The sequence below is a fragment of the Cervus elaphus genome, chromosome 31 (genome assembly GCF_910594005.1).
Source record: "Cervus elaphus chromosome 31, mCerEla1.1, whole genome shotgun sequence".
NCBI lineage: Eukaryota > Metazoa > Chordata > Mammalia > Artiodactyla > Cervidae > Cervus > Cervus elaphus.
The window spans coordinates 7,539,321-7,558,610 of record NC_057845.1 but is presented as its reverse complement, the minus strand read 5'-3'; the positions used below and the strand labels follow the sequence as shown (position 1 = coordinate 7,558,610).

Genomic DNA, 19,290 nt, shown 5'->3' with positions numbered 1-19,290 from the left:
AAAAGTACAGCTTGATAAATTTGACCTTTGTGCCAAAATGAAGATCACCCCCCAAAAATCTCCTTGTGCCCCATGTATTCTTCTCTTACATTCCACTCTACCTCACTCCACCCCTACCCCATCCCCAGGCAGCCATTTATCTTCCTTCTACCTTTGGATTACTTTGTACTTTCTAATATTTTATTAAATGAAATAAAAAGGTACACATATATTCTGTTTTTTTTTTTTTTCGTTATTTTACTAAGTATGCTTATTTTGAGATTCATCCATGAGGTAGGTTTGTTCCTTGTATGGCTGTGTAGTGTTCCATGATATGGATGTAATACAGCATGATCATACCCTCGTGTGTTGATGGACAATTGCATTGTATGCAATTTTTGGAAACTACAAACACAAATATGCTATAAACATTTGGGTATGAGTTCTTAAATGGACATAAATGCTTAGTTCTCTTGGGTAGATATTTAGAAATGGAATGAGGTAATCATATGATAGTCAATGTTTAATTTTTAACAAACTGTCCAACTATTTTCTAAGTAACTGCATCATTTTATATTCCCACTAGTAGTGATTAAGCATTCAAGATTTTTTTTTTTTTCCCTAACATTTGCTATACTGGTAAAATTTTTATTTATTCTATTAAGTGTATATAGTAATATTTCATTATGGTTTTAACCTGGTAATGACTGATGATTCTGATAATAAGCATTGCTTATTTTCCATCTGTATATTTTCTTTAGTGAAGGAACTGCTCCGTGGTTTGTCCATTTTTCGCTTGGCTTATTTGCTTTCTTGTTGTTGAGTTTGGAGTGTTCTTCAAATAATTTAAAGACAATTTCTTTATTAGATGTAGAATTTACAAATATTCCCTACCAGTCTGTAGCTTGTCTTTTTATTCCTGTAATAGTGATTTTTTGAAGGACAGATTTTTAATTTTGATGAAGTTCACTTTATTAATTTTTAATTTGTGGGTTGTGTTTTTGATGCTGTATTAAAGAAATCTTTGCTTAAAATCAAGTTTTAAAGGGTTTTTCCTTTGTTTTTTCCATCTGTTTCTTTGAAATTTAATTTCTATGCTTGCCAATATTTTAAGCTCTTATCTTAAAAACCATAAATGGTTACTTCTCTATCCAACTGCACCATGCAGCCTGGGCCCTTGTTCTGAACCCATGGCACACTTGACATTGTGGACCATGCTCTCTGTTTTGAAACATTGTTTTGCTTCTATTTCAGCAATGCTCTAATCTCATGGCTCTCTTTCTATCCCATGGAATACTTGTTTGTTCTTTGTATCTGCTTCCCTTTTCAAAAAAACTAAGATCATGGCATCCAGTTGCATCACTTCATGGCAAATAGATGGGGAAATGATGGAAACAGTGACAGACTTTATTTTTGAGGGCTCCAAAATTCCTGCAGATGGTGACTGCAGCCATGAAATTAAAAGATGCTTGCTCCTTGAAAGAAAGCTATGACCAACCTAGACAGCATATTAAAAAGCAGAGAGATTACTTTGCTGACAAAAGTCCGTCTAGTCAAAGCTATGGTTTTTCCAGTATTCATGTATGGATGTGACAGTTGGACTACAGAGAAAGCTGAGCACTGAAGAATTGATACTTTTGAACTGTGGTGTTGGAGAAGATTCTTGAGAGTCCCTTGGACAGCAAGGAGATCTAACCAGTCAACCCTAAAGGAAATCAGTCCTGAATATTCATTGGAAAGGACTGATGCTAAAGCTGAAATTCTGATCCTTTGGCCACCTGATGTGAAGAATTGACTTATTTGAAAAGACCCTGATGCTTGGAAAGATTGAAGGCAGGAGGAGAAGGGGATGACAGAGGATGTGATGATTGGATGGCCTCACCGACTGTATGGACATGAGTTTGAGCGTGCTCAGGGAGTGGGTGATGGCATTCTGCAGTCCACAGGTTCGCAAAGAGTAGGACATACTGAACGACTAAACTGAACTCCCCTTTTCTCCTTCTAGAACCCAAAATATGGTCCTTCTTAAGCCTCTTCTTCACCTGCATTCTTATCAATCTGCATTCATTAATTTTAAGCGTACGATCAATAGTTCTGCATGAATTCCTGTTTATTAATAATTACAGGCTTGCTTGGAAAATCCCGTGGATGGGATAGGCCTTGAAAATCCCATGGACGGAGGAGCCTGGTAGGCTGCAGTCCACGGGGTCGTGAAGAGTCAGACATGACTGAAAGAGTCACTTTCACGTTTCACTTTCATGCATTGGAGAAGGAAATGGCAACCCACTCCAGTGTTCTTGCCTGGAGAATCCCGGGGACGGGGGAGCCTGGTGGGCTGCCATCTATGGGGTTGCACAGAGTCGGACATGACTGAAGCGACTTAGCAGTAGCATAGGCTTGCTTTATTTCTTGATACCTGTTTCTGCATTTGCAGTTGCCTCCTAGATCATTCCACTGGAGCATTTTATACTTCAGATTAAATATTTATAACAGTACAGTGCTTCCTACCAAGTTGATTCCTCCTCCCATGAACTTTATATCTGCTTATGGTACCATATTCTGTTAGTCAGATGGGCTAAAACTTATAAAAACGACCCCCATTAATACTTTTATCTCTGTCATATTCTCAAAGATTAGGTTTATATTGAAATTTAGCTCAGGTAATATCTCTTCCTTGGTTGTACTTGTCTTGGAAGTTTCTTTATTGCCAACAACAACAACAAAAAAAATAAGTCCCTAAATTGTCATTCAAAACTATCTGAAGCATGGGTCCAACATACCTTGCCAAGCATAAGTCCTTCAGGTCTAGTTCTTTTTTTTGGATGGTTCTATGGTCATTCTCAGTATTTACTTAATGTTAATTTAATTAACATTGTTGTTTTCCTTTTTGCTTCTTAAATGCTTTTTTTTTTTTTTTTTTTACCATTTCTCTCCTTACCCATTTCCTACTTACTCTTTACAGTTCAAGTCAAGCATAACAACGTACCAGGAAACCTTCACTTCTGCCCAGCCAGAAGCAGCTTCTATTCCCTTTAAGCCCTTTTCTACATTACATATCTCCTCTCATACTGATCATTTCATACTTTACATTTTATTTATTTTATATCTTATATTTGCTTCTCTATATTAAAAACATTATAGCCTTATTTGTGTTTGTACTGCTAAAAATGCCGAACATGCTGTTTTTGCACATATTTATTTTAAAAAAAAGATGAAAATGTTTTAGTGAATCTTTTCTCTATTCTGTTCATGCATTTTATCTCTTACTTTATTTCAAATATTTCTATTTTTATTTAATTGTAGTTGATTTATGATATTGAGTTTTGTTCTGGTGTACCACAAAGTGATTCAATTAAATGTATATATTTTTCTTCACATGTGGGACCTCTCTGGTGGTTCAGATGGTTTTATTAAATGGTTATATTTATGGTCATATTAAATAATATATAATAAGCATACACATGTGTATGTGTGCTCAGTCACTCAGTTGTGTCCAACTCTTTGTGACCACGGGGACTGCAGACCACCAGGCCCCTCTGTCCATGGGGATTCTCCAGGCAAGAATATTGGAGAGGGCTGCCATGCCCTCCTTCAGGGGATCTTCCCAATCCAGGGATTGAACCCTGGTCTCCTGCATTGCAGGCAGATTCTTTATCATTTTATTAATATCTATTATATATATTATTAACACACATATACACACTTTCAGAGTCTTTTCCTTTATAAGTTTATATCAGATTGAAGACTTGCATGCAGATCAATGTGTCTGATGGCAAATGGCTGTTGAGAAAATTTATCAAGGATTGGCACAGTTTGTCTCAATTTAAGTCATGTTTTCTGATATTTTCTGATCTATCAAGGATGTAGATATGTATTTGTTTGTAGATATATATCATCAACCCTTTTGGCCATTAGTTCTATAAATTAGAACCAATTTTTGCTTTTGGTTCTTTGAGAGCTTTTCACAGTGAAACAAAGATTTAGTCTAAACCACTTAGAAAAAAATAGGTATAGGTCTGTTATAGTACTTGTCTTGGATTTTCTCATGTAATGCACTTTAAAGGCAGGGGTACACAGTTCACCTCCAGGTCACAGAAGCCCCTTGTTCAGCTATTGCCTTGCATAGGATAAGTATCTCTCCTGATTTCTTTTTTACCACATACTCTCTAGACATGCAATAACTCTAGGAAAAGAATTTATAAGCAAAAATATTATTTTAAAGTGCAAAGGTTTTCTAGTCTTTTTTTTTTTTTCTAATGGAACATGAGATCAAAATAGCAATGCTATGACTGTCAGCAACTCAGCAGTCTCACTAAAATCAATAGGTGCTTTCTGGGATTTGGGCACTAGCAAACCTTTATCCTGCCAGAGAGAACAGCACTTAGGGACCAGTGAAGATTCTGAGTTCTCTATAACATTTTTTTCCCTCTGAAGCATTATGATACTTCATAAAAGATAGAGAATCATCACTTCCTCAGTTGAAAGGCCAATATTTAAGTGATTCAAGTCTTTATCCTGGTGATTATAACGTCTATTCCCAGGTTCTGATAGAATAAATTCATGTCTTTTTTTTTTTTTTTTCTCCAAGCTTAAGAGTTTGTTTGTTTTCCCCCTAAAATCGTTCTCAAAATATTTTAAAATCTTTCATCTTTTTCCTTGACTATACCTCTAGAGATGGCCTTATTTTATAAATTCAGTTAATCTGTGAAGAAATACTCTGAAAACCTGACAATTGGTTACTGTAATCATGTTACTACTATTCATAACAGTTAGCATTAGTAGCAGTTACTAATTGTAACTGTATGTTTACTTTTTTCCATGTTGGGCATAGGAAAGGAGATATGTCCTGTTTTCATTCATCTCTTATCACCAGGAGTTCTTCTCCAGAGAAATGACAGTTCATTCTGAAAAAGATGGAGGAAATTTTCCTATCTAAAATACTTGTGGACTGGTTTATGTAGCAAATGGTGCTTTACTTTAACAAAGGTCTCAAAATCAGCAGGTTCCTTGAAAGTGATATAAAACATCACTGAGATGATGGAAGACCTAATTTTATGATAAATAAAGCAGTACCATTTGTAATAATCATCCATCACCTGGCATTTCAACATCAGGCTTGAGCGTGAGTGAACTGACTTCAGGTTTTAGTGATCATGCAAAAAATTTTTCGAAGAATGGAGAAACTGAAAGAAAGAGAGGATAATGTGACCTATGGGTCACCTTTTGGATCACCTTTGGATCACCTTTTGGATCCATTCAGGGTACTTTTGTTGTTTCAAGTGTTAGAGTCCTACACTTCCCCATTTTGGCAAGTCCAGAGGAGATTTCCCCTTAATTGGGAACAGCAGCATATTTAGAAGTGCTGGTAGCTTTGGAACCCCTTTCAGCTAGCAGATTCTGTGACTGATGCTTATGCTGACTCGAGTCTTTGTCAGAGAAAGTCTCTACCCATTTAATGCTGCTTGGAGACCTATTAATATTAACCTTACTGAAATACTGAGTAAGACATATTGAATAGATTGGATTGTAACCTCTGAGGGTCAGATTAATCAGAGTAGCCAATGGAGTGGCATTCTCACAGGAAAATTCATTAGAAGCAGTGAGGTTTAGACAAGTGTTGGATATTGGGGAAAAAAGTCCCCATGGGTCTCTTGCATTTCTACATGTCTTTAGAGCAGTCACTGATGCTGCCGCTGAGTCACTTCAGTTGTGTCCAACTCTGTGCGATCCCATAGACGGCAGCGCACCAGGCTCCTCTGTCCCTGTGAGTCTCCAGGCAAGAACACTGGAGTGGGTTGCCATTTCCTTCTCCAAGACCAGTCACAGGTTCCCTCTGTTCTGAATTAACTTTGTAAGCATATCTGTATAGCAAGCAGCATAGGAAAATAGATATAGTATTTCTCTCTGGGGCTAATGGCAGACAGACTTACTGTCCATCCTCATGTCCACGATTCAGACTTCTAAGCTGAAGAGTCCTCTCCTAGAAAACAACTCACTACGTATGCAGATATCATCTGCCCATCTTACTATTGGCCTTCGGAATTGGGGCTCCAGAAATTGCTGCAAATGCTGACACTCTGGCTTCTGCCTTTGCCATGAATAATAAAATCTTTGTCTCTGATCCAGGTGTCCCATGTCTTCTGCCAGCTTCCATGAAGCTGTGACAGGCTATCTTGTTAGCTTGCAAATAGGATAAAATATTGGACCTTTTATCGTTCTCATTAGGTCTTCCCTGTAGCTCAAACAGTCAAGAATCTGCCTGCAATGCAGGAGACCTGGGTTCGATCCTTGGGTCGGGAAGATGCCCTGGAGAAGGGAATGGCAATCCATTCCAGTATTCTTGCCTGGAGAATCCCACGGACAGAGGAGCCTGGTGCGCTACAGTCCGTGGGATGGCAAAGAGTTGGACACGACTGAGTGATGAACACTACTACTACATGGCTCTCATTGGCGTTTCTGACCGGTTTCTCCTTTGTAGTTGAAATTGTAGCACTGCAATGTCATAACTAACTATTTGTTTCAGCAAGCATGTAATAAAACAGAACTTTTAATAGAAGTACAATAATCATAGTAATATGGAAATAATGATGACAAATTTATGCAGCAGTGACAAGCGGAAATCAAAGTTATTAGATGCAGTAAACAGCTGCTGTAGGGAAAACATATCTTAAAAGCTTGAAGGACATTAAAAATCAGACAAATTAAAAGAACAACTGACTACCTTGGTGGTGCAGTGGGTGGGACTCCGCCTGCCAGAGCAGAGAGCATGGGTTTGAGCCCTGGTCTGGGAAGAATCCACATGCCACTGGGCCACTTAGCCCAGCTACTGAGCCCATGAGCCTCCACTACTGCAGGTCACGTGCCTAGAGTCCGCGCTCGCTCACAAGAGCAGCCACTGCTCTGAGACACGCGTGGACCGCAAGGAAGAGCTCACCACAGCTAGAGAAAGCCTGGGCGGAGCAGTGAAGACCCAGCATAGCCAAAACACGCAAGAATAATGAATACATACATAATAAATAAATGCATAATAACAAAAACAGAACAACTGCAAACCACGACTTAGTTAACAGTCTTAAGCTTAAATAGTAAAGCAGCACTTGGGTAAGGCAAATTTTTCTTTAAAACAATGTAACCATATAACATGTCTTGAAAGACCACCCGCCTCTCTCAACTAGACTAGACAGTACTGTATAGGTCCTTTACTTAGGAATTCTCAACCATAAGGAATTACTCAAAATACTTCAAGGTATAAAATACGGATTTGGAGTTGAAGTGTATATGCTCAGTAGTAGCCAACTTTTTGGTGACTCTATGGACCGTAGCCCACCACGTTCATGAGATTTCCCAAGCAAGAATACTGGAGTGGGTTGCCATTTCCTCCTTCAGGGGATCTTCCCGACCCAGGGATTGAACCCACATCTCCTGCATTGGCAGGCAGATTCTTTACCACTGAGCCACCAGGCAAGCCTTATAACATATGGAACTCAGGGGTTAAAGTTGTTGAACAATGTAGCTCATTTGTTATCAAGAAAAGGCTCTCCACTAGGGGTCAGCACTGCTGAGCCTCAAGGTGAACCTTGAGTTACAGCCCAAAGGATGAATGGCCATGAGACCTGTGTATGCAGCCGTGTGCTATCCATGTAGCACAAAGCTTTAAGTGCAGGTTTCTGGAGAGCAGGGACTAAAGACTAAAGAAAAAAAAGGCAGCTGATGATTGTGTGACAGGCCCTGCCATACGGTATGGACACACCGCCATCAAAGAAGTGGAAGGCACAGTTTCCCAGGAGCTGGGGACAGGCGTGCTGGTTGGCAGCTCCAATTTCTCATCAGTCCTTTAGGAGCTGAGCTCTGCCATGACTGCAACTGGCTCAGCAGAGGCCTAGCAGGACTTTGTGGGGCTCCTGGGCACAAAAGTTTTTCTGTGTCCCCCATTTCTTGATTACAGGCTTCATCTGGCCTCCAAGATCTTCCCTGAGTTCCAACAAGCAGGTTCAAACAGTTGTTAATTAGAGAAGGAGGGGCGGGGGGTGGGGGGGTGGAGGTGGGCTGGGGTGGGGTGGGGTGTGGGGTCGGGGTGGGGGGATGCAGAGACAAGGGAAGAATAGTCAAAAAGAACAACAGTGCAGCCTTGGGCCAGGATCCTGGTTCCCCCTAAACGGATACACATTACAGTATCTTTGAGCTATTTTGCAGATACTGAACCCCTCACCAGGTGGGAGAAGTTAATGGTATGCTGCTTATAAGCAGGAGACAGCCGACTGGTTGGAATCAGGACATAGGTGATGCTGACTCTGACTTACTTCACCACCAACCAATCAGAATGTCCGCAAGCTGATCAACCCTCTTTGAACCATTACTGGAAAACTTCTCACTACTCGCTCCAGGTTGGGACACACAGTTTCGAGGGCATTAGCCCACGGTGGCTGCCTTTGCCTGGCAAAGCAATAAAGTTGTTCTTTTCTACCTCACCCAAAACTCTGTGTCCAAGATTTAATTCGATGTTGGGGTACAGAGGCTGGATTCAGCTTCAGCACCGATGAAAATCACATAGAGGAAGAGTTATTAGAGGAGATGGTGGAACCATGGCAATAACCCCTGAGCTGAGCAATTCTTGAAGGACAAGATGACCTTAATGTGGATTTGAAGCCAAACACCCACATTTAGTGGTCTTTCCCTCTTGTGCTACTGTGCTTAGTCGCTCAGTCATGTCCGATTCTTTGCGACCCCGTGGACTGTAGCCTGCCAGGGTCCTCTGTCCATGAGGATTCTCCAGGCAAGAATACTGGAGTGGGTTGCATGCCCTCCTGCAGGGGGTCTTCCCAACCCACAGATTAAACCAGGTCTCCTACACTGCAGGTGGATTCTTTACCATCTGAGCCGCCAGGGAGTTCCTCTAGTGCTGCAGCTAGAAGTTTTTAAGTGTTGATTATTGTCATCCCGTGCAGACTTGATCCTGACTCTCCGTTTCAAAAATGTTGATAAACACAGGTATTTAGAATTCAGGGAAGATGGCTAATTACAACCATGGAAAAGTATGCACTGAGCCTCTAAATAAAGAAGCTACAGTCTTGTTTACAATTCAGCAAATTATGCATCTAGACAAGCAATACTGCAACCTTCATTAAAAGATACTTGAAATTCCAAGGAGAAAATAATGTTTATTACATCTGCCATATTAACTTAAGGTAGGCCACATTATAAAGGTTTTTAGAGTCAGACACGATTTAGTGACTGAAAAATTAAAAAAAAACACACAAAAAAACAGGATTTTTTATGTGTTATGTGTCCCCTGGACGAGGCCATGGCAACCCATTCCAGTATTCTTGCCTGGAGAATTTCATGGGCAGAGGAACCTACAGTGGACTACAGTCCATAGAGTCTCAAAGAGTCAGACACAACTGAAGCGACTTAGCACACAGCGTATGTGTTATGTGTGGCCTTTAATGTACTTATATGGGTCATTAAAATTATTGTGCTTAGTACATTTAAACATTTTTAATGAACTTCTCACAAAGGATACTTTGGATTATGGCCAATGGAACACCAGAGTGAGAGTCGCTAGGCTTGAGTTCTAGCCGTGACTCTGTGTAAATCACATAACCTCAGCAAGTGTATTTACTAACTGCCTGATGCATGAAGTTCACTAAGCATCTCTTAAACACTTAGAAACAATTATGATTCTATGGAAATGTAACTGTGATAGCAATGAGGGAGCATAAGAAGAACCCATGGATGAATGGGCAAGTGGTCCTTACCAGGAATACTGAAGACATCAACATTTCACTCAGCTACCTGATGGAGGCATGGCAGACACTTAACCCTGATGGAACACCTTTAACACAAAACATAGTTTCAGATGGTATTTGTCCTCCAGAGTGGCACAGCGGGCCAGAGTATAGCATATTGTTTTTAGATTGCCTAGCATTCCATGTGTAGCCTGAGGACCCCAGAGCTACAGCTTTACATTAGAAGCCCCTCCAGGACCACCTCAAAGTCAGTGCTTTGATTGCCACAGTCATTCACTGCAAGAAATTAAATCAGACTCCCAGAGTCCAAGCCACCATCAACCACAGCCTCTGGGAAATAGGAGGGAGCAGGCCCACTTTAAACAAATACAGACTTGATAAATAAAACAACTACACTGATGCCTGTTTCTGTTTCCTGAGAAATATTTCTGAAAAGTGTCTCACTTGGTAGTAATGGATATTCTGAGTTTAATCTGGTAAGTACACCTGTGATCATGATAAAACCTTACTGTGATTTACTATAAACCCAATCATTAAATAAATACAGTATAGCACTTGTGAATATCAATAGAGCTAAAATTTAAAATGTGCTTCTTTCACTGCCTCCTGCAGCTTAATTTAATAAAATATAAAGTCTAGAGGTAGATAGTTTGTTCTTGAGAATTTCAACATGCATTATTGCATCAGTTTCCTGATACAGAGTGTCAGAGTGAATGTAGTTCATTCTAAGGGGGGAGAAGAACAATAGTTAATAACCCTACTGTAAAGGTTGACAGGGTTTATGGTGGAAGAGGGCTTTTTAATCCAAGTGTTACACTCTGCACATTCAATTTAAACAAGCAACATGCTACAGTCCATGAAGCAATAGTGACAAGGCAGTGAACTGCTAAGGGAGGCCTTCTTCTTAGCCTTTTAGTTAATTTTCAGTCTTCTTTTTCTCATTATCTTTGTCAATTAGTAGTTACTGAACTTCTGCACGGGCACTGGTCCAGGACTTGAAGCAATGCCGTTTTTGGGTAATGGAAGAATAGTAATGAACCATTTTCAGTATTTACCTTTGAGGTTTCTTTGCTCTTGTGTCTGGATGCATTCACATTGGTTTGCCTCTTGCCTCCAAGGAATGATTATTCTCTTTTAATGTCATTAGTGAATTTGTTTTCACAGAGCCAGAGAAAACTGTGCAAAAAGTCAGGCAAATGATTTAGTACTATGGAACCACAAAAAGGCACTTTTTAATTCAAAATGTAATTTAATTACAAATGTTTAGTCTATTTGTACCTCTCTGCCTATGGGATAGCTTACTTCATAGCAAAGCTGTAGTTCGATTTAACCAGTAGTGATGAGTTATCAATTGTCTTATGAAGAATAGAGCTTTTTCTTCGTGTTGGCTGTTCTTTCTTAGCTATTTTTTTTAAATAACTTTTTTATTTTGTATTGTGGTATAGCCAATTAGATTAATGGAGAAGGGAATGGTGACCCACTCCAGTACTCTTGCCTGGAAAATCCCATGGATGGAGGAGCCTGGTGGGCTGCAGTCCATGGGGTCGCTAAGAGTCGGACACAACTGAGCGACTTACTTTCACGTTTCACTTTCATGCATTGGAGAAGGAAATGGCAACCCACTCCAGTGTTCTTGCCTGGAGCATCCCAGGAACGGGGAGCCTGGTGGGCTGCTGTATGTGGGGTCACACAGAGTCGGACACGACTGAAGCGACTTAGCAGCAGCAGCAAGTAGACTAACAATGTTGTGATAGTTTCAGGTGAATAGCAAAGGGCCTCAGCCATCCATATACATATATCCTTTCTTCTCCAAAATCCCCTCCATCCAGGCTGCCACATAACCCTGAGCAGAGCTCTATGTGCTATACAATAGGTCCTTGTTGGTTATCCATTTTTAACACAGCACTGTGTACATGTCCATCCGAAACTCCCCAACTCTCCCTCCCCCCATCCCTCCCCCTGCACCTGCCCCCCAGCAATCATAAGTTTGTTCTCCAAGCCTGTGAGTCTATTTTTTCAATCAATTATCATTCTTTCCATTTGGGTCCTAGAGAAAGAATATGGAAGCTCCTGACATGACAGAATTTCAAGTGGAGGGAGGAATAGGAATTCTCTGAAGGTAGAAATGGGAAGCAGAACTAGAGAAGAATATTCTGGCTTCAGCAAAAGTGTCAGTGACTGGGATGCAACACAGCACAGAATACTGACTCATATCCTGTTGGTTTCTTCAAATTGCTCAACATTTTCAAAAGGATAACTATTTAACTAAAAAATGGTGGGAACTATTGGTTATAAAAAAAGGACTTGCTAACATCATTCAGACTACTGAGCTTATGTTGTAGAAAACAGAGTCTGGACTCCATACCATCCAAATACTTTCCCTGACACTTAGGTTATGTTGATTTCACATGATTTGGAGTTACTCGTCTTTTCTCAGATGTTAAAAAAATCTATAAAATTTTATAATCTCTAATGAAATATGTTTGATCTATTTCTAGCATCTATCCCTGGGTTATAAATAAATAAACCATCCAATCAATTATACTAAATTCTTTGACTGTAGCCACTACAGACTCACAGCAAAGTAATATACCAGACTAAGTATTTTCAATCAAATTATTTGTACAGCCCTTCCATATGACACAGAAATTGTCCCCACATGTGAGCTGATGTAGTGATAAAAAGCCTAATATTAATGTAATCAGATAGTTAGAACTTATAGTTCAAACTCTGAAGTCCAACTCACCAGATTAAAATGGTGGTCACACGTTTACTCTCTGTATTATCTTGGACAACCTACTTTATTTGTCTGGATTTTCATCCTCACTGAAAAAAGGAACTTAATGAATTGTACTTATCCAATTGGACAGTTTGAGTTTACAATGATGAAGTATCTATAGAGAGTGTTTGTTAAATCATTAGGATCAAATTAATAAAAGATATTTTATGCTTCTTGGCATAGTACTGCATAGACAAGGAAATTTCCTTTAAATTCATTAAGAATATGCCTTCAATGCAGGAGACCCTGGTTCAGTTCCTGGGTTGAGAAGATCTTCTTGAGAAGGGTTAAGCTACCCACTCCAGTATTCTTGGTCTTTCCTGGTGGCTCAGAGGGTAAAGAATCCACCTGCAATGCGGGAGACCTGGGTTCAATCTCTAGATTGGGGATATCCCCTGGAGGAGGGCATGGCAAACTAATACAGTGTTCTTGCCTGGAGAATCTCCAAGAACAGAGAAGCCTGGTGGGCTACAGTCCACGGGGTTGCAAAAAGTTGGCCATGACTGAATGACTAAACACCGCACGGCACAGCTTCTAGGAAGAAAAAAAAAAAAAGCATGCTGTTGAGCTATCTGCATTTTGAAGAACCTAAGGTAAATGATGTCAATACACAAATTCTACCAAAGGCTTTCTGTTCAGGCAAGAAGAAATTCCTTGATCTATGAAGAATGTTCTGTAACATGTACCCACTGAATCATTTCTACAGTTTTTAAGAATACTATCCAGACTGAGTCACGTTCCATGCTACTTATGTCCATTGTGCCTATGATGAGTAGCTTTTCTTGATCTCTGACCTAAAATTTAAATTTAGTATAGAGAAATCATGAAAATGTGGCTTAGGTCCAAGGAGCAAATATCATGTAAAGTACCCGATGGTATCTTGCATATTTTGACAGAAACATTCCAATAAGCATTTAGTGGGCATGACATCATTTAGTTATCACAGTTATCCAATGAATTAGGTATTATCTACATTTTACAATGAAGGAACTGAATCTCAGAAATATTAACTTGCCCCAGGCACATAGTTAGGAAATGGCAGAATTTGTATTTGGACAAGTATTACTCACTTCAGTCATGTCCAACTCTTTGTGACCACATGGACTATAGCCCGCAAGGCTCCTCTGTCCATGAAATTCTCCAGGCAAGAATACTGGAGTGGGTAGCCATTTCCTTCTCCAGTGCATCTTCATGACCCAGGGATCAAACCCAGGTCTCCTACATTGAAGGCAGATTCTTTACCATCTGAGCCACCATTTGAACAAGGTCTAGTCATAATCCAAGGCCAATTTCCACTACACTAAACTGAACACCAAGATCTCTTCATATCACCACACCAGTCTCCATTCCAATACCAAGAGTCTGTAGCCCCTGTGTCCACACAGTTTCTCTCTAGAAAGAGTTCCAATCAATATACCCAGTATAGGGTTAGATTAGATAATGGTTCCTTCTTCAGCTAACTTCTCCTTAGGAGAGTGATTATGCTCATCCCAGAAAGAATGTGTGGCTCAGAGTAGTTGGAACCCTTCCCTATTTGAGTTGCATTAGTGACAGTCTGCTCCACCACCGAGTTTCATTTATGTCCCCATGATTGGCTGCGACTGGAATCTCTCGAAGCTGCCATGAGGAGGTCTCCTTATTGCTGTCAGAGCTGTGTTGCTGCCATCGCTGCTACAGCCAGAAGCTTTGTGTCAATATTTTCTGCAACAGGAATACTCTGATGTGATCGCCACGTGCTCTGTTGCTGTTAGCGGAATCAGAGTGTTCATTCAGCTTCTTTCAGACCTGTATCAGCTACCTCTCAACTGTGCGCCTTTACAGAAGCACCTGTGTAAGTGGTGGTTTATGGATTTTAAATCTTCCTCTTTGGGATGACCTCTGCCTAACCTATTCACAGAGCTGACAGGTAAATCAACACCAGCTTTGTCATAGAGATACTTGTCAGACATACTTGCCAGCCCACTTCAACAAAGGACAACACTTGGTTTCTAAGCCCGTCCGTTAGTGTAAGATACGGCTTGTGTCTTTCCAGATACAAAACTGCTTAATTTCTCAGTTTTGGATGAATGGCTTTCCTAATATGTCGTAGGTTTCAGAGTTTATCTACACATCCCTGCCTTCACCCTTCATATTAGTGTCTGAGCTTTCTAAACATGTTGCTAAATTTTACTGAACATTTTATATACACAAGGTCACGTGCTGAGCACTTTCAAATTACTAACTTATTAGGTCTCACAGTGGTCATACCATTATCATCTCAATTTTGAAGCTGAATAAGCTGAAGTAGAGAATGGTTGAAAAACTTGCACATAGCACACAGCTGGGATTCAAACATCCTTCACCAACACAGCAAAGGAAATCTGATTTCAGAGTCCATGTTCATAACCATTACTTTATGTTGCCCTGAAAATGAGAGATCCATTAAGACCACATCCAAGCTTCTTAGTAGCCAGGCTGTTCTGAACAAAGTGAATGAGTCTTCACATATTTGAACCCTGTGGTTTCATCATCTTCGTATTTAGCACACACCTCAGCTTTGACTACCACCAATGTGCTCTCCTACTCTGATCCATACTAAACATTGTGGTGTGGGAGAAGACTTTGAGAGTCCCTTAGGCAGCAAGAAGATCAAACCAGTCAATCCTAAATGAAATAAACCCTGAATATTCATTGGAAGGACTAATGCTGACCTGAAGATTTGATACCTCAGCCGCCTGATGACAAGAACTGAGTCGTTGGAAAAGATCCTGATTCTAGGAAAGATTGAGGGCGGGAGGCAAAGTGGGTGGCAGAGGATAAAGTGGTAGGATGGCATCACCGACTCAGTGGACACGAATTTGAGAGAACTCTGGGAGACAGTGGAAAACAGGGAAGCCTGTCAAGCTGCAGCTCACGGTGTCTGCACACAAAGAATCAGATGCGACTTAGCGACTGAACAACAAAACATACTTTACAAACAATGGTAAGGGATCATGTTCTCTTTTTTTGCTTCCAAATACTGAGTTGGCTTCCAAAAAGTTTGTTTGCATTTTTCTATAACATCTTCCAGAAAAACCTGAATGAACTTTTTGGCCAACCTATAATTTACACTTTTAATCCATTTGGGTTGGGAGGGGGGGACTGTTAACATAAAACTCATAAAAATGTGAAATAAAAATAATAGTAACAATTGCTTGTGATGTAAATAAAGTAAATTTATTTCATACAAAGAGTATTTTCCCAAATCACACACCCCAAAACACTTAAATAGTGAAAAGAGGAACCAAAATAGCAGAAATGTAGTGAATATGCTAAACCTGAACTTATCATATTCAGATATCTCTGACTACTCCATGGTTATGAAGTTTATGGAAGTGAAATTCAAAGCTGTCCTGTACTTGTCAAACAATAGGTTCAATGTAATAGCTAACTAAAAGAGTGCTGTATTACAGTAAATAAAATAATGATGGACAGTGAGGAGACATAGATTTGAGTTGTGGTTTGATGCTATTAACTATGTGAGCAACCTCTGATACAGCTGAAGGCAGCAGAGTTCACAGGACTAAATGGGTTTCCAGGTGTCTTTAAGCTCTAGTACTGTATGTACTTCTGATATTAGTAGCCTGTTAACCTTTCTCTATTACAGCGTGTTATAATAAGCCAGACTCAATGCTTAGTGTTTCCACTGAGAATAATCAGTAGTCAAAGTGTAATGTGGGCTTTTTAAGTATTCATGTTCCTGCCTGGTGGCAATTCTTATTGCTCTATGATAAATAGTGTCCTAGTGACCTAAAATAGTTAACGTGCTTTCCTATCAGCTTACCACCAGTTTGTTTAGTCGCTCAGTCTTGTCCAACTCTTTTGCGACTCCATGGACTGTAGCCCGCCAGGCTCCTCTGTCCATGGGCTTTTCCAGGCAAAAATACTGGTGTGAGTTGCCATTTTCTTCTCCAGGGGGTCTTCCTCACCCAGGAATCGAACCTGAGGCTGCTGCCACGTCTCCTGCATTGCAGGCAGGCTCTTTACCCCTGAGCCACCGGAGAAGCCTAGCTTCCCACCAGAAATGCTCAAAAAGGAAAAAAAAAAAGTAAAAAATTTTCTCATTGGAGAAAATACAGGATAGTTCATTCACTCATAAACATAGGCAAAAATAGTTAGCGTTTAGAGAAATAAAAGATCCTATTTTTCAGGATCCAATTTGTGGAACTTAAAATCTGAGTCTCCCTACACATTCTGCAGATTCTTTACTCACTAGGCAATGACGACCCACCAGTAACACAGCAAGTTGGCTCATAAGTGTTAGAAGAAGTTTCCAGGAGCTGTGACTCGGGTGTGACATAGGCCAAAGAGCTACAGGAGCTGGATGCAGGGCTCTGAGCTTGGCACTGGCTACAGTCCCATTCCAGAGTCTGGCAACTCTTAGACACGTACGTCTTGGGTGGACAAGGCTTTGCAGTGTTGCTCACAGGTTGGCAGCTCTGGACTACAAGCCCCGTTTGCTGGCTACTTCCTGACTGGCAAGGCTGAGAAACACACTCCAACACTGCCGAGGGACTTCTTGACTGGCATGCTGTCCTTTCACAGGGCCTGGAATTAGGACAAGTTGTTTGGACGACTCTGGAGAGACAGACATTTTGCACACAGCTCTCCTCTCTGTGTAATTCCCGTTCACCTCCAGGTGTTATGCAGCTGGTGGTCTTCCTGTAGGTTTCTGGAAAGGTGTCCAGGAGCCAGGTCCTGCTGTAGCAACTGCTGGGTAAAAAGAATCCATCTTCAAACTTTGTAACATTCGATTCATGGACAATGGCAGAGAGAGGTGGGGCACTGTAGAAGTTCTTGAGCGACTGGACAGGTCTCTGGGTCATATTGTGAAAATCCTTGATTGAGTTGGTCCCGGGGACCCAACATGTTGGCCTGAAGATCCAGTTCATTACTGAGGAGGTTATATACTCTGAAAACTGGGTGTTGGCTTCTTCTCATGACTCTTGCTACGTCATTGCTTAAGCTTACTGGAAGGATAGCATCTCATTAGCACTTTGCTTACTTATATATGAGGATGATGTTTTATTAACAAAGAAGCCGGTCCACTTTGAATCTTCAAAATAGCTTTCATGTTAGCCCCAAACCTGACTCATTGGGGTGGGGCTTGTCAAATATGAGTCCCAACAGGTCACCAAGCTAACATTTTTTGTTTTTTTCGTTAGTCACCATGACTCTCCATATTGGTAAATGGACTATAAGAATATATGTAGAAATAGCCAATTGAATAATGATTAATATTCAGCACTGGCATTTTGAGAAATGGCACCTTAGCAGAACTTGATATTATAATCAAAACATTTTTCAGTAAGAGGTTGATTTGATTGAAATTGCCCTCATTCTCCTTCGAACTCTTCACCCAAAGTATTGAATTTGACCATTGCCCTATAAACATCTTTCCCTTTGTCTAACATTTCATTCCCCTCATCTTACTGAAAGTGAAATTTAAATGTTAACTCTCTTTAAAGCTTTCCCCTGATTTTCCTGGTTAGATGTTATTACTTATTCTTCTGAATTAGCAATGGGTTCTGACACATTCATTGTTTTGATTATATTTTACACCAAGTAGTACATTTACCTTGTGCTTGATAATCTGCCTTTGTAAGAAACCTGTTTCAAGTATGCTTTTAGTTCAGTTCAGTCGCTCAGTCATGTCCGGCTCTTTGCGACCCCATGAATCGCAGCACGCGGGCCTCCCTGTCCATCACCAACTCCCGGAGTTTACTCAAATTCATGTCCATCGAGTCGGTGATGCCATCCAACCATCTCATCCTCTGTTGTCCCCTTCTCCTTCTGCCCCCAATCCCTCCCAGCATCAGGGTCTTTTCCAATGAGTCAACTCTTCGCATGGAATGGCCTAAGTACTGGAGTTTCAACTTCAGCTTCAGTCCTTCCAATGAACACCCAGGACTGATCTCCTTTAGAATGGACTGGTTGGATCTCCTTGCTGTCCAAGGGACTCTCAAGAGTCTTCTCCAACACCACAGTTCAAAAGCATCAATTCTTTGGCACTCAGCTTTCTTCACAGTCCAACTCTCACATCCATACATGACCACTGGAAAAACAGCCTTGATAGATGGACCTTTGTTGGCAAAGTAATGTCTCTGTTTTTAAATATGCTGTCTAGGTTGGTCATAACTTTCCTTCCAAGGAGTAAGCGTCTTTTAATTTCATGGCTGCAATCACGATCTGCAAGTGATTTTGGAGCCCAGAAAAATAAAGTCAACCACTATTTCCACTGTTTCTCCATCTATTTCCCATGAAGTGATGGGACCGGATGCCATGATCTTAGTTTTCTGAATGTTAAGCTTGAAGCCAACTTTTTCACTCTCTTCTTTCACTTTCATCAAGAGGCTTTTTAGTTCCTCTTCACTTTCTGCCATAAGGGTGGTGTCATCTGCATATCTGAGGTTATTGATATTTCTCCCGGCAATCTTGATTCCAGCTTGTGCTTCTTCCAGCCCAGTGTTTCTCATGATGTACTCTGCATATAAGTTAAATAAGCAGGGTGACAATATACAGCCTTGACATACTCCTTTTCCTATTTAAAACCAGTCTGTTGTTCCATCTCCAGTTCTTACTGTTACTTCCTGACTTGCATACAGGTTTCTCAAGAGGCAGTTCAGGTGGTCTGGTATTCCCATCTCTTTCAGAATTTTCCACAGTTTATTGTATTCCACACAGTCAAAGGCTTTGGCATAGTCAATAAAGCAGAAATAGATGTTTTTCTGGAACTCTTTTGCTTTTTTGATGATCCAGCAGATGTTG

The 19,290-nt window shown here is 40.5% G+C and overlaps 1 protein-coding gene across 1 annotated transcript; it reads right to left on the bottom strand.

Annotated features, from left to right (window-relative positions):
• Positions 1 to 15,684: 15,684 nt before the first annotated feature.
• LOC122687572 (keratin-associated protein 27-1) lies at positions 15,685 to 17,393 on the bottom strand. Its single transcript, XM_043893146.1, has one exon. It carries the CDS (start codon positions 17,346 to 17,348, stop codon positions 16,728 to 16,730), a length of 621 nt encoding a protein of 206 aa, XP_043749081.1. The 5' UTR covers positions 17,349 to 17,393; the 3' UTR covers positions 15,685 to 16,727.
• Between the last annotated feature and the right edge of the window lie 1,897 nt (positions 17,394 to 19,290).